General features: G+C 35.1%; 1 protein-coding gene across 3 annotated transcripts in view; it reads right to left on the bottom strand.

Moving 5' to 3' along the window:
- Avl9 (AVL9 cell migration associated) overlaps positions 1-16,287 on the bottom strand; it is a 57,767-nt gene that overhangs the window by 35,754 nt on the left and 5,726 nt on the right. For all 3 annotated transcript variants that reach the window (XM_076836131.2, XM_076836117.2, XM_076836124.2), the window contains exons 2-5: positions 8,025-8,145; positions 6,632-6,717; positions 2,757-2,828; positions 323-412 (exon numbers count right to left, since the gene is read on the bottom strand). In XM_076836131.2, the coding sequence (XP_076692246.2) occupies positions 323-412; positions 2,757-2,828; positions 6,632-6,717; positions 8,025-8,145 (369 nt within the window). The remainder of the gene's footprint in view (positions 1-322; positions 413-2,756; positions 2,829-6,631; positions 6,718-8,024; positions 8,146-16,287) is intronic.

Genomic DNA, 16,287 nt, shown 5'->3' with positions numbered 1-16,287 from the left:
AATATCCTATGGTTTCTCTGGTTTATGAGAATTAGGAACGAGAAGCTTGATATATAAACACACTGTACAGTTTATTAATAAGAAAAGTTATTAAAAGAAACATTTAGTTATTTATAGTCATATTTCCTAAAAAACACAATTTTGTTAAATTAAGTATTTGGGTAGATTCCTAGTACTTCAATGTTTTACTGTAAAGGGATTTTCAGAGAGTGTCTTTCTTAAGCTAATAATTGATTATCCTTCACAGTGTTACTGACAAGATGCATTTAATTCATGAACTCTACCTTCAGTTAAACACATCTAGGCAGGGGCATAAGGTTACCTTTAGAATGGAAATTTGGGAAAAATCCTTTTCTTCGAAATATGCATGTGTAATGAGTTGAAGTTTCGCTTGAAGTAAGCCATAGAGGGGCTTAATAGAAAAGAGAAATTACCATTAGGTTTATAATAGAAAACAACAAGAACAACAAACAAACCCCTACAACTTTTTAACTTTAACAGAAGAGAGAGATGAAAGTCACTGTGAACTCCAGGGCCCTTATTATTTATTCATAGCAGGAAGCTGAGATGTCCCCTATACTTACTCTTGTACCACAGGGGAAGGTGTCTAGTGCCCTGGCAGTACAGTGAGTCAGAGTGTGGGCTCAGACAGTGCTTAACTCTGGGCACTCAACCGCTCACACCTGCTTGCTAAGCTGAACGCAGGCATAACAAGACTGCATCTCACACAGTTGTTTAAGGATTAAATAACAGATAAAAACAGTAGAGTACTGACATGTAGAAGGCACCCAACATTAGATTTAAAACGCATTCTCACTGTGCACATGTTCTTGGTGTGCCTGTGCCAACACTTAATCATCCTCAAGGCAGTCTTATTCTTTTTTCTAGCTGAATATTCATCATTTAAGTTCATTTCCCCTTTTTTATCTTCTGGAAAAGTTTAGAACAACTCATCTGTCTTCTATCATAATATTCTTTGTACACCTGAATGAAGCTATATAATTTTTATTTCTTCTATATAAGATCTTCTTTTACTGCATCCATCTTTTTAATCTTCTTTTCTAGATGTTTTGTCATTTGTATGTCCTTTTCTAGGATGCACAGACTGATATATATTCTAATTAGTTAACAACAAGTCATGCTGGAATAGTTTTCCCCCAATATTCCTGTTAGTGTATTATTATTACCATATTTTTTAATACAGGCTACAATGTACTGTGAACAACCAGACTGAGTGAGTGAGCTCTTCCTATCCATATCTGTTTTAGAGACAGATAAAAACTGGATTTTCACCTTGATTTTTATCAATTCCATGTCTTATGAGAATTAGATATTGTTTCTCTGAGATGTCTTTACTTGTAAATGAAAAAAGCAAATATATCAATGTTGTTATAAAGATAATAATGACAATTATATAGACCACCCTTCTAAATAAATAATACATAAAACTGTGTATTATGAGATTAGCAACCTACCAATTTTATGATATTGGGGTCTTTTATAATTCCTTTTCCAGCAGTCTCTTCTTATCCTATATTTAAAATTATTTTCTTAGAAGAAATATAGAATCTCAAAAATCTTATTAAGGCCCAAAGAATGATTATTATTCAGGGTTTTTTAGCTTAGTAATAAAAACCAAAATACATTCTGACTTGCAAAAAGAATTTGCGTTATGCAAAGTACACTTAAATTGCCTGTGTATACATGAAAGTAGACAATTGCAGAAGAAATAATTAAACAAAACCTACATACATTTGGTGACAAGGCTAGTGAAAAAAGTTCAATTTTGATTTAGGTTCACTGTAGAAATGGCTACATTTCTATATGATAATCATATAGCTCTAAGATAACTGATATGATGCAGATATGAATTATTCCCACAAAGGGGATTTTGGGGACTATGTTTAACATGTAGAACTATTGACTGTACTGGAAAGGTGCTATTATCCCTTTAGTAATAAACATGATTTGGTGGTAAATGATTTAATTAAGAGAGCTATGAAAGCCAAGAAATGTTGGGCATCTTCTTATAAAAAGTTAAATAATTATACTCTCCCATTTGATCAACTTGTACCCAGAAGAAACATAGTTTTCATGTATTATTATAGTTACAATTTCACTATGTCATTTCCCTTCCTCAAACATAATTTTTTTTTTTTTTTTGTACTGGGGATTCAACCCAGGGGCACTTTACCACTCACATCCCAGTTGTTTTTTATTTTAAGATAGGGTCTCACTAATTTGCTGAGGCTGACCTTGAACTCACAATCCTCTTACCGCCTCAGACTCCCAAGTAGCTAGGATTACAGGCATGCAACACTATCGCTGACTTTAAAATTTAAAGAGAAATTTAAGTCTAAAAATTTTCACTACAATAGCCATGAACTTCTGTATCATCAATAAAATCTTAGTAATTATATTTCAAATTTTAGTAAAATATTATTTATCCAATATCTTGGGAACTAAACAAAAATGGATAAATGAAACACATCAGCTACCTCATTTTTATCAAGTGCCAGCTTCCAAACTAACAAACTATCAGATTTCCTCCCTTTTACCTATACTTGGGTAGAGGAGCAAATGAAAGTAAAATTGCTGAAAGGTAAAAAGAGAAAATGCAACAGCATAAATAATAAGCTCTTGACTAATTTTAATAAATTATTGTTCTCATAAATCTCTTCTAATAATGCCTTATTCTCAAATAAATTTGCCATGAATGTTTAACACACACATAAACAAGTTACTTGGTCTCTTACCAGCTTGCTTAGAACACAGACACTTTTCTGAACAGTTTCTCTGGTGACATCTGCTTGCCTTACTTTCAATGCCTATTAAAAACAAATAGTCATTATCAGAAATATTTCATAGCAATATTTACAAAACATCTTTCAATATGAAAATAGTTATTAAATAGAAGAAATCTCTTATATTTAAATTAAAAAATTTATTTGAGAATCTCAGAAAATATTTATTGAATGAATAAATGTCAGCTTAATCACTTTGCATCAGAAGCTATGACAGGCACTAGGAATATAAGAGAAAGGTTAATTCCTATTTTCAAGCAATATGTAGGCTGATGGAGATTATATACAATTCACCACACCCAAATCAACCAATCAATGCAATCCAACCACTACAGATTCTGGTTTCAAAATGGACCACCCTTTCACAGGATTTTTTCTGGTGAGATAGGGCTAGTTTAAGAGATGACAAAAATAGCCTATTTCTCCACAGATGGAAGAACTGTCAGCAATTTTGTTAAGTTAGTTGTTCTGGGAAGCCTGTTCTGGGGTCTGCTCTGGCTGACTTGATTATGGCCCAGCATTAAGCATAACTCATTTCTCAATAATGATAATCATGTAAGAATTCTGTAGTTTTCTGCTGGTAGTAACAAGTCTTGATTTGATCAACTTCAGGTAAAGCTGTGAGGGAAATAAGAGGGACTGTTTGGCCTCTAGGGTGCTGTGTGATTCTCCTTGGATCTGTCCAGATGATCAAAGGACCTCAAGTGACTGGTGATTAATCATTACATTGGGTGAAGAGTAGATAGTAGATATCTTTTCCCTTGAATGGATTCATCTATTATGTCCTACCTTCAAAGGGAATTAAAGTCTTTCTCCTAGGCTCTAAGTTCTTCTGAGATATGGCTTATCTATCCAGTTTCTCAGATGAGGCTTGAAAAACTTAAGAGAAATGGGCAACTCTGATATACTCTGAAATGGATCAGTCTTAAGGGCTGGGGGAGAGAGGTAGTATTTAAAACCCGTGCAGGGTATTCGAACTCTAGTTAATGACAAGAATGAGGGGTAAGAAGAACTTGGAAGAAATAATTTTAGTAGTACTCACATGACCTACAGAAGACAAGAGGAAATAAAGGGATGGATTTCTGAGATAGGGTAGCAGCTCAATTCATCTCATATGTGTAAGAGTAACAATATGTGAAGAAATCAAATGCACAAAGCTACTGGGCTAACTTTTTGTGAGGCAGGCCCAACATGGCTTCCTCACTGACATTTCCAGCTAGCTATGCTTTTAGTATGTAGTCCCTGTCATAAACATATAATTCAGCATATGTACTCAAGGTCATAAATATCTGCTTGTGGACATATACTCACTTATGTAACCTGTTGGCACTGTGCTTTGTTTGGTCTACATATAAAAAAGGTCCATGGAAAGACTCAGGGGGCTGGGGACTACTGTCCCCTCTGAATAAACCATATGCACTATTCCAACTTGCCTCACATCTTCTTGCACCTGCTGGGATCCTAGATCTGCTTCCCAGGGTCTGAGCCTCAGAATGACACTCTGATTTTCAGGTTAAAGTACACTTGATAATGTGAAGTAATATATTTAGCTTTAGATTCAGTTATTCATTCTACAAACATTATCTGGGTGTGTTCTATATTCCACACCCTGGGTTTGGAGGGTTATTTCATAGTAGTTAACTACTTCAGATATCTTGAAATTTACACCTGTAGTTTACTTATGAATGGTTCAGGAAAAAAATTCACACACACACAGATCAGGAGAGGCAGAACATTAAGAACTGCTGAGTCTATGTGGTGGGTACATATGTGTTCACTGCACCATTCTTTTAATTTATCTGCATGTCTGGAATTTTCATTATAAAAATTTAAAAATGTTTACTATTAATTATTCATCTCAGATATCTTTTCAACTTTATAATTGCCCAGGTTCTAGTCCCAGAGATTCTAATTTAGTCAAAGAAACAAACAATGGGCTGGGATTGTGGCTCAGTGGTAGAGCACTTGTCTAGCATGTTTGAGGCACTAGGTTCGATTCTCAGCACTGCATATAAATAAATAAAATAAAGGTCCATTGACAACTAAAAAATATTTAAAAACAAACAATCAACCCCCCCTACCCACCCCCCCCAAAAAAAACCCCACAAAAAACCCTCCAGGTAATTCTGTTAGAAACCATTGTTTCAGTGCAGTGGTTTTGACACTTGATTACACATTAGAACTACCTGGGGCATCTTTAAAACTCCTGATGCCCAGAACATTAGCTCGAAATCTCTGGGGTTGGACTCAGCCAACTCTGACTTTAAAGTTCTCAGTGATTCCAATTTGTAGCTAAGGCTAAGAACTACACACTACTTTAGAGCATCAATGAGAAGAAAGAGATTTTTATTCATAAAGATTTATTCCCACCACAAAAAGTAGTGCATCCTACAAGCGCCATAAAAGTGTGGGGATACCCATCTTAGTTTATTTGAATTGATTAATTAGGGATATTAGTGTAAAGTCAGGGAGTAAGTTGGCAGGTAGTTTAAGAGTAATCAAAATCTTAGTTATAGATTAACTGTGTGCACCTGGAAACCATTGTTAAGTACATTGCCCTACTAAAATGTTATTTGAAAAGCACATTACTGGTCCATTTTTCTAAGTTTTATGCTGTTAAATAAAACTGTAAGAGGCCACTAATTTGGACTGTGCTCTTATACTAGAGTCAACAGACCAAACCAATAGAGTTTAATCTCAGTTAAATTTGGTTGATTGCAGAAGACTCTAGCCAATGAGTAATTTAGGATATAATCAGCTTTACTGGTTTCTATGCCTCCTTCAATTTTTCTAAAAATGCTGTCTACATATGCTGTTGGTTATTATTCTCCAAACCTGCTCTGGTTCTAGGAGCTGCCCAATTTGTGAATTATTTTTCTGTTCTTTTTTTTTTCTTTCAAACAAATTATTAAATTTAAATGGCCTAATAATACTGCTATGATTTGGATAAGTATTCCCCAAAGGCCCAGGTGTTAAAGACTTGGTCACCAGCCTGTGGGGCAACTGGGAGCTGGTGGAACCTTCACAGCATTTCAAAGACAAATGAATCATTTGGATATTGCTATCTAAAAACAATGTACAGAGCTGGGGATGTGACTCAAGCAGTAGTGCGCTCGCCTGGCATGCGTGCGGCCTGGGTTCGATCCTCAGCACCACATACAAACAAAGATGCTGTGTCCGCCGAAAACGAAAAAGAATAAACATTAAAAAATTAAATAAAAAATAAAAACAATGTACAAAATGTACAATTATATAATCATAGGCACCAATGTCAATTTATAAACATATTAATGTAACTAAGTTGGTAATATTAGAATAGTTATAATTTGCTTATAAAAATCTAAAATGGGGGCTGGGGTTGTGGCTTAGTGGTAGAGCGCTCACCTAGCATGCCTGAGGCATTGGGTTTGATTCTCAGCACCACATAAAAGAAATTAAGATATTGTGTCCATCTAAAACTAAAAAATATTTTTTAAAAAAATCTAAAATGAAGTTGGGTGTGATGGCACATGCCTGTAATCCCAGCTACATGGGAGGTTGAGGCAGGATGATCACAAGTTCAAAGGCACTTGGGCACCTTAGCAAGACCTTGCCTTAAAAAGGGCTGGGGGTGTAGTTCAGTAGTAGAGTGCTTGCCTAGCCTATGGTAGCGCTAGGTTCAATCACCAGTAGCACAAAACAAAAATAAAACCAAAAAATCAGTGAAAATCTAAAATGACATCACAGGCACCACATGAAAAATAAAGATGTGTTTCCTTCACTAATAACACTTAAGAAAGGAGTTGGGAGGTTTTTTTTCTATTGTTGCTCACCATTAACTATCATACCTTGGCTTCAATTTGTCGATAGCAAGAAATACCATAAACGGTGGCTCCATTTCCATTTCTGGGTGGTAAGTGAAAAAACACAGTATCTAAGAGATACATGGAAAAAATGTAAATAACAAGACAAATCACCCTTATTAATAAGTATGAAAATTTGAAGTTATCATAATGTAGTTATTAACATGCAAATGAAGATGTATTATTTTCAGCATCACAATCACTGGTTTCTTGAAATTTATCTCAATGCCTTATAGTATATGCTCATCACAAAAAACACAAGAGGCTGAATTAGAACAGGTCAAATAGTACAGTTACAGAATGTACTTTATATAAAGAGAACTGGTCCAGACTAAAACAAAGTAGAGTCATAAAAACCAATGGGCAACACTGAATCCTGAATCAACTAAGAAATTTGGGGGACAGCTGGGGAAACTGGAACACAGACTGGATGTTACATAGTATTACTGTTAAATCTCTTAGCTGTGATAATGGTATTAGAAGTTATGCTGGGGGATGATCTTATTCTCTGGAGATGCCTACTTAAGTATTAAAGGTGAAGTGTCTGTCATTGTTTCCAGCTGATTTTAAAATAGTACAGAAAAAAACTGTTCATATACACAAATACAAAAAAAATTCGCAGAATATTCACTGTAATCTTAACTTTTCTGTGTTTGAAACCTTAATAATAAAGTTATGTAGAAAAAGGATCTCTGAAGTTACAAATCCTATGTTTAAATCCTATGCTTAACTGTAAGTAACAACTGATTCATTCTGTAAGGAAATTATTAAATACTATATTAAGAAAACAGGTAATCAAGTTTAATCTGGCATTTTCCTGCATCTCTAACACCATGGTAAAATATGGTGTAGGAGACTCAGTAAGAACTTCAAACTACTACTTTCTTTGAAGGTGTGAACATGCTCTGCATGTGAGCAAGCAGAGACTTGTGACAGCTCCAGAGCTGGAGAAACCATCTCAGGTGTTCCAGGTGGGAGGGCACTGGAGTAATAAGCTAGTAAGTCTGAAGCTACAGACTCAAATAGTGTTCAGCAAACTTTCTTCTTTTGTCTCTGAGAGGAGTCAAAATAAAGTATAATTATAGGGAATGCTTTCTAGTAGCAGCTGTCCTGCTTTGCTAATCACTTTTGTCAGGGATCCTGGTAAGGATCACAGGCCATGGCCAATGTAAGTTTGGCACTCTCTGGACATTCTCTTCTCTAGTGCTTGACTAGTCATCTCCAAATAGCATATAAATATTTTATAAATAACTACAACAGGTCAAAAGACTCATTCACCACAGCATTAAAAAAAAAAACAAAAAAAAAAAAACTAGCACCTACTAAAAAAATAAGTAAAAATAGGACCTACTAATTGCTCCACTGTCTTCTCACATACCTTCCTGGTAATTGTGTGCGCCATCTGGTAAGGCAAGGAAGGGCAAATATTTCCATTCTTCAGGCAAAGTGTGGCTGTCATGTCCATCTCCTGGAATCAGGGGCGGGTAAGAGAATTCAACCTACAACAGTAAGGAATGTTAGCTAAAAGGTGGTTGATCAAAAGAAGCATCTTATCCTGACAGGCAAAAACACTTTTAAACCCCAAAGTTCACTAGTTGGGATAAGCCACATTCACTGATGTTATCAGCAATCCTATGACATAGAAGAGTAAAAAAGAAGGAAAGATTTGTAAGCCTTTTCTGATTGAAGGGCACCAGTTGGAACTCAACATGCTGTCTATTCATAAAAAATGTTATAAATAAAAGTGTGGACACTACATATAGTCCAAGAATTTTCTGAGTAAAATTAAGGCTGTTGTAGGCTGACTTAGACCCAGAGTGTTTACAACATGGTTTCTTTGAGAAGCGTGTTTAGAATTTTAAACAGCCAGCTTTGGAACACAACTCATTCATAAATTGTAGTCTGCCTACACTGTGTTGGCAGTGTTCTAGAATTCTTGTCGCCTGATGGTAGATTTACTATCAACCTGCTAGCTGAGTTCAAAACAGTTAATAGAAACTCACTTCTATTTATATACACAAAACAATCATAATGGCCACACAGTATCATTTCATTAGTCAATATTCTATCATTGAACTTTTTTTTTTTTTTGGTACTAGGGATTGAACCCAAGGGTATTTAACCACTGAGCCACATTCCCAGCCCTTTTTTGTATTTTATTTAGAGACAGGGTCTTGTTAACTTATTGAGGATGGTTTTGAACTTGCAATCCTCCTGCCTTAGCCTCCAGAGCTGCTGGGATCACAGGTATGCGCATCATGCCCAGCTATTCTCTGGGTTTTTAAAAATATCATTATATCAGTTAAAAAAGAAGGTGATCTCAAAGAATTTTAAAAAAAATTGTAAACTTCAATAGTGTTCAAGTGTGATATAATAAAATATATATTTGATATATTTATATATTAATATTTCACATATTAATATATTTAAGCAAATATATTAAAATATTTAGCCAGGCATGGTGGCTCACACCTATAATCCCAGCACTTTGGGAGGCTGAGGTAGGAGGATCCCAAGTTCAAAGCCTCAGTAACTTAGTGAGACTTTATCTCAAAATAAAATACACAAAAGGGCAGGGGATGTGACTCAGAGGGTAAGCAGTCCCTGGGTTCCATTCCCTGGGTTCCATTCCGGGTACCACAATAAATAAATAAAATAAAGTATTTAAATATGTAATAAATATATAATTATATACTATATGTTAATCAATCAATCAATCAATCAATCAATCAAGTCTTTGTGCCTGGTTCCTAGAACAAAACTCCTAAAATACTTGGCTTTTCCTGGAAGATGAGGGCCTTTCATAATGTATAATAAATGCCAATCAACCATACCTGAGTTTATTCTAGGATGAGGGACGGTCATCAGAAACACCAAATTTTGATAAGAAAGATGAAATTTTAAGGTGCAGCCTTTGACCTCTGGTGAGTGGAAAGAGGCTAGAGACTGATTTCAGTCACCAATGGCCAATGTGTTAATCAATCATGCCTATGTAACAAAATCTTTATATCCCTAAACAACAGGGTTCAGGGAGCTCCAAGGTTAAGAATAGCAAAGAAGTGAGAGAGAGGCATGCTGGAGAGGGCATGGATGCTTCATCTGTGTGTGTGTGTGTGTGTGTGTGTGTGTGTGTGTGTGTATGTTACTGGGGATTGAACTCAGAGGTACTCTACAACTGAGCTACATCCCCAGCCCTTTTTATTTTTTATTCTTATGTCAGGGTCTTGCTAAATTGTAGAGGCTGACCTTGAACTACCTTGAATTTGTAATCCTCCTGTCTTAGTCTCAGGATCATAGGACAAGTGCTATGCATTTCTTTATCTGAGTTGAAGGTCATCCCCACTGCCCTCTGAATTTGAAACCAGTCAGAATTATAGGTGGCCTGAGGACCTTGGATTTGTAACTGGTATCTGAATTGAGAGCAATCCTGGGGAACTGAGACCTTAAGCCTGTATAGTTTGATGCTGAGTAGTTAATGTCAGAATAGGATTAAATTATAAGAATCTGGTGAACTAAAAAAAAAATTATAAGAATCCGAGATCAAACATCAAAAAATAATCAGCGATTTCCAAACTGATGGTTTCTTTAAATCTTAAATTGTATATTTTTCATATTTTGAATACTAATCACTCTATATGTCCCCTTTCTATATGTCCAAATAAACCCAGGCAGATGCATAATTCCATGACACAGAATTAAGAGGAATTCTCTTGGAAGTTACCTTAAATTTTAAATATACTCAGTTGAATCAAAATGCAATTTAAACAATAATGCTAATTAAATCAACCACTACCACAGAGAGTGAAGGTAGTAATGGTAGTCGGCCTCACTGCCTACTTCTAGGGGGAAATCATGATCACCATAGTTTATACAAATGGCTCTCCATGTATAGTTGTGTAGACTCTGTAATACAATAGGAGTTGTATTACAGAGTCTACACAACTATACATGGCAGCCCTCCATATATATGAAAAATATAGACAAAAACCAACATTAAACTCTGTAGAGATTAAGAAACATCTACACTATTATTCAAAATTAGGTATCATAAGTTCATAGTTCAAAATCTAAATCAAGTTTGGGGATCAAAGATGTTACCTGAGGGCTGGGGTTGTAGTTCAGTAGTACAGCACTTGTCTAGCATGTGTGAGGCACTGGATTCAACTCTAAGCACCACATATAAATAAATAAAATAAAAGTCCATTGACAACTAGAAAAAATATTTTAAAGTTGCTCTCTGGGGCTGTAGTTGTGGCTCAGTGGTGGAGTGCTCGCCTTACATGTGTGAGGTGCTGGGTTCGATCCTCAGCACCACATATAAACAAATTAGTAAAATAAAGGTATTGTGTCCTCCTACAACTAAAAAAAATTTAAAAAGAAGTAAAAAATGCTGTCTGATAACACACACCAATGTGAAAGAGGTACAAATGCCCCCACAATAAGAACAATAATGTTATTAAATCAAGCAAACTTCAAATATCTCTATCTCTATTTATATAACCAATATTCATGTAGCAAGTCTACCTTGATTCCAATCATTTTACAAATTCACATGATTACAAACTGAGAAGAGGAGGGAAAAAGAAGACAATGGCTGACTTCTAAAAAGTGAAAGCTGAATAAAGATGCTATAATCACCAAGAATAAAAAGGCAATTTTTGCTAGGTGTGGTGGCTCACACCTGTAATCCCAGCAGCTCAGGAAACTGAGGCAGGATGATCAAGAGTTCAAAGCCAGTCTCAGCAAGGGCGAGGCTCTAAGCAACTCAGTGAGACCCTGTCTCTAAATAAAATATAAAATAGGGCTAGGGATGTAGCACAGTGATCGAGTGCCCCTGAGTTCAATCCCAGGTACCCCTCTCCCCAAAAAGCAATTTAAAAAAAAATGCCAAATGAAACTATGCAATAAAGGGTGACTACATATGTCCTCCAGGAATGGTAAAAATCACCACATAACCCTTTTCATAGTTTATACATCAAGTCAGCAGCCATTTACTTTGTTCTCTGAAAATAATATTGAGAAAACAAAGAAAGACTACAAAATAAAAATAGCATAGTACCCTAGTGTGAACTTTTGAGTACTTCAGAAGTACCCTTTGTTCACTTTTTTTTAATGTAATATCCATTCCACTCTCAAAATCACACAATAGAAGCCACACAAATTAAATCCATCCATTTAAACACGGATACACCATGGCTTACTGAGGAAAGGGCTTCCCAGTTAATTCTACTGCTGCTCTACCTCTTTGCTCCCTTCCTAGGCGCAGCAAAAATGTTATTGCCTGTCACTCAGAAGTAAAAGTATTTCTTTTCTTAAAAGACATTAACAGTTTAGGTACCAAAGTCAAGGCTTTGCCTTGTTTTCCACTTAACAAAAAAATGACGTAGGGATGTAGTAGAGTACTTGCCTAACATTTGTGAAGCCCTGGGTCCAATCCCCAGCACCACAAAAATAAAACAATACTATGTTTTTATTTTTAAGATTAGGTCTAAAAAATACAGTCCTGGAAGTCAAAGACATGTTTTCATTCAGTTATGTTCTCTTCCAAAGCTTTTGAAAAGTCAATACTATAAAAATAATTATAAAAATAATTGGCATTTTTCCTCTTCACAGTTGGCAAGAAATCACTGTATTTGTCAATGGTTGATTTTTAAGACAACTTATGCTTAACAATCCTATATCTCAGCATGATGTAGTATTTCATAGATACACGAATGCCCGAGAGACCCAGAAAAATATAGTGTATACTATAGAAGTAAAATGGTACTACTGAAACTTACCAGTCAAAAGAAGTTTGTTTCTAGATTAATGCAAACAAAAATCTTAAAGCATTTGCTTTTATGGATTTAAGTATTTTAAATAAAAGGCTGCTACTACTATTTTTCCCCCAAGAATTAAATAGTCATTTTACTATTCTATATTTTTTAAGATGGAGTACAAATTACTTGGATTTTCACCAGGAAGATGGATGATATGCATTTCACATCTCTCTTGCCTTCTTGCATTTTAATTTAAATGTAAGAAGTTTATTTTTTATATAATTGCAAATCCTACTACAGTGAAACCAGAATCACATCAAGACTGTATTACATAAAATATGGCATTTTATTTTATTTTTAATTATTTTTTCAGTTATAGATGAATGCAATGTTTTTATTTTGTTTATTTATTTTTATATAGTGCTGAGGAGCAAACCCAGTGCCTCACATGTGTGAGGCAAGCACTTGCCACTGAGCCACAACCCCAGACCAAATATGGCATTTTAACTATATAATATGAAGGATGTAACTATATAATATGAAGGAGGCAGGCTTTCATACTAAAGTTTCTTGAGGCACTAAAATTAAGAACTCATCATTCTGTTTTCTATTTTAAATCACTGAAACTTTACAAAAGTATATATGTTCATTAACATGAAAGAGTACATATACACAGTCAATTAAAATACACCTTTATAGTATAATGCTCCCTAAAAGAAATATTTCTTCTAGGAAGAAAAAATCTTGTAAGTATTTGTCTCAATTAATGTTAACAGTAAATATATACAAGAGAATAAACAGCACTGTTAGAGAGATTTGGCACTCGCTGAAACACCAGTATTTACAGACATACAACTCAAAAATCAGAAATACCCTCAGATATGGTGCTAATACAGTTTGATTTGTATTTCAGACAAATAATTCCCAGTAATACCAGATTAGTTTTTGGAGAGCTACTTTATGTAAAGCTAGTCAGCTTCAAATGTTTTTAATTATGAGCTCTTATTTAAAAGTAAAAAATGCCCAATGCCATGGCAAGGACTATAATCCCAGCTACTTGAGGCAGAGCATCATGGGCAACTTAGTGAGACCCTATCTCAAAAAAAAAAAAAAAAAAAAAAAAAGGAAGAAATAGTGCCCAGACCCAGACATGGTGGTGGTACATGTCTATAATCCAAGTTATCTGGGAGGCTGAGGTGGGAGGATACTAAATTTGAGGCTAGCCTCAGCAATTTAGTGAGACCCTATCTCAAAATTTAAAAGAAAAGGGATGAGTGCTAGAAATGTTGCTCAGTGGTGAAGCATTCTTGAGTTTAATTTCCAGTACTGGGGGAAAAAAATCATGAAGGATTTTAAATTTATTTGGCTCATTAGAATCTTTTATACTGATGAAATCTAGAACTCTTATACTCCTAGGTTGCAAGAAAAACAAACATTTGGATCATGTAGCACAAATGTGTACAACTATGTGGAGAAAATCTCAACTTTTTTCTTATAGAGGTTTTGATGAACTATGCATTCATTGATAAACACTCCATCAAGATACACAACTTTCATCATCTCAGAATGTAGCCCTGTTCAGACTGCTATAGCCAAACATCAGTTCTGTCTGTCCTTAAATTGAAGGGCATGTTTCTGAAGATAGTCTCTGATGAGGGGTATTCCACAAAAGTTTGCTGATTTCATTAAAGAATCAAGGAAATGTAGGAAATTTCAGCAATCATCTATTTTAAAACTCTCATTTTACTGTTAAACTGAAGTCCATAAACATAAACAACTTGCCTAATTGTAAACAATTAGCTTACACAACCAATAATCATTCAGGCCAAATCAAGAGAATCTTTGTTCTCTTGATTCCTACATATACTTTTCTGTTGATCAAGTAGAAACTAGTTAAAAGTACAGAGGATATTAAGAATACTGTACATAAAGCTCCTCTACCAGAGGTGAGATAAGAATTTATATAAAAATGTAAGGTGAAATCATAGATAAGAGATGGCACAAATGAAAAGTTATTTCCAGGTTCTCAAATAAACAAGGATGATATCAAAGTTACAAAACCCATTTTTCTTGAAGGAAAAAATTTAATTGGAGGGAGGAGGGAGAGGGAGAAGTGCTGGAGACTGAATTAGAGTAAATCATATACCATGTTTTTGTGCTTATGTCAAAATGTATCCTAATATTTTATATAACTAAAAAGAACCAATAAAAATTAATTAGAGGGTTAGGGTTGTGGCTCAGCGGTAGAGTGCTCGCCTGGTCCTGGGTTCCATCCTCAGCACCACCTGAGAATAAATAAATAGTATAAAAGTATTGTGTCCAACTACAACTTAAAAAAAAAAATTAATTAGAATCTTGGGCTGGGGTTGTGGCTCAGTGGTAGAGTGCGCTTGCCTAGCACATGTGAGGCACTGTGTTCGATCTTCAGTACTGCACAAAAATAAATAAATAAATAAAATAAAGATACTGTGTACATCTACAACTAAAAAATTAAAAAAATCAATTAGAATCTTCCTAAAATTATTTAAATCAATTTATTTCAATAAATTTTAGTAATATTTTGTATATCAATTTATTTACAAGAAGGCTTTAGGTTTCCTTTTCATAAAACCTATGACAGTTATTTACTTTTTTTTTTTTTTTTGTGGCACTGGTGATTGAATCCAGGGGTATGCTATAACTGAGCTACATCTCCAATCCTTTTATTTTTTTTTGAGACAAGGTCTTGTTTAGTCACTGAAGCTGGCCTTGACCTTTCAATCCTCTTGCCTCAGCCTCTGGAGTAACTGGGATTACAGGCATGTGTCACAGCTCCCAGCAGAACCTGTCTTTGATCTGATGGCATTTTAACAAATATAATAGGACCAGTCTTACTCAGAAATATTAAGTAGGTAAGTAGACTCCTCTCCCTATATTTCTTCATCTACCTCTTACAGTACTCATCCCTAGCAGACCAGGGTCTTTCTCCAGTCTTCCAACATCTAGCAAAATCTACACTCAGCAAGGGATCTGAATTTTATTAATAACATGAAGAAGAAGGTTACCCATGGTGTGTAAGCATTTTATTAGCAATCAAAGATATAAGCCAAAGGAAGACACTTTCCAGCCAGCTGAGATTATAAGAGGACAAAGGAATCTCCCTGTTATTTCTAAACTTCCATTATATAACTTGACACCCAGTCTGCTTAGCCAGCCATAATGCCAAAGAAAACTATTTCCCAATGAAAACTATTCCTGTTAATCTTAGAGCCCTGCAAGGTCAGAGATTTTCATCATTGAGCATATACAAAAAGCACAGCCCAAATCAGGGAAAACACTTCACTAAAATACTAAAGTTTAAGAAATAAAAGTGTGGGACTTGGGGTATAGCTCAGTTGATAAAGTGCCTGCCTCAAATGTACAAGGCTCTGGGTTCAATCCCCAGCACCACCAAAAACCAAACAAATAAATAAACAAACATATAAACAAATAAATAAATAAATAAGTAAAATAAAATTGCAATGGAGGTCCATCTTCTTTCAGGACAAAGTTCCTCTAAAGCTAGTGTAAGAAGAATTTTAAAATGCTGTTCTATTCTAACCTTCTAAAGTTTTGTTCTTTTTGTTCCAAAATTCTACATACTTCAACAAGAATCACAAACAGTAACTTTAGAAATGTTTTATCATTTGTCACTACAAGACGTCAGTCAAGAGCAGGTGCCAAAACAACAGGCTTTTCAGAGGGCCATCTGTCACCCAAAGCTGAATGGATCAGAGCTTGAGTACAGCCTAACATAAACCAAGCTCCCTAATGGCAACTCACCCCTGAATGTTCATTGCCACATTCTGTCATCTAGGAAGACTTTCCCAGCCTACTCAGATCAATAGGAAACTATGCTGTTCA

Source organism: Callospermophilus lateralis, chromosome 1 (genome assembly GCF_048772815.1).
Source record: "Callospermophilus lateralis isolate mCalLat2 chromosome 1, mCalLat2.hap1, whole genome shotgun sequence".
In the NCBI taxonomy this organism is placed as follows: domain Eukaryota; kingdom Metazoa; phylum Chordata; class Mammalia; order Rodentia; family Sciuridae; genus Callospermophilus; species Callospermophilus lateralis.
This window is presented reverse-complemented; position numbering and strand designations above follow the sequence as displayed.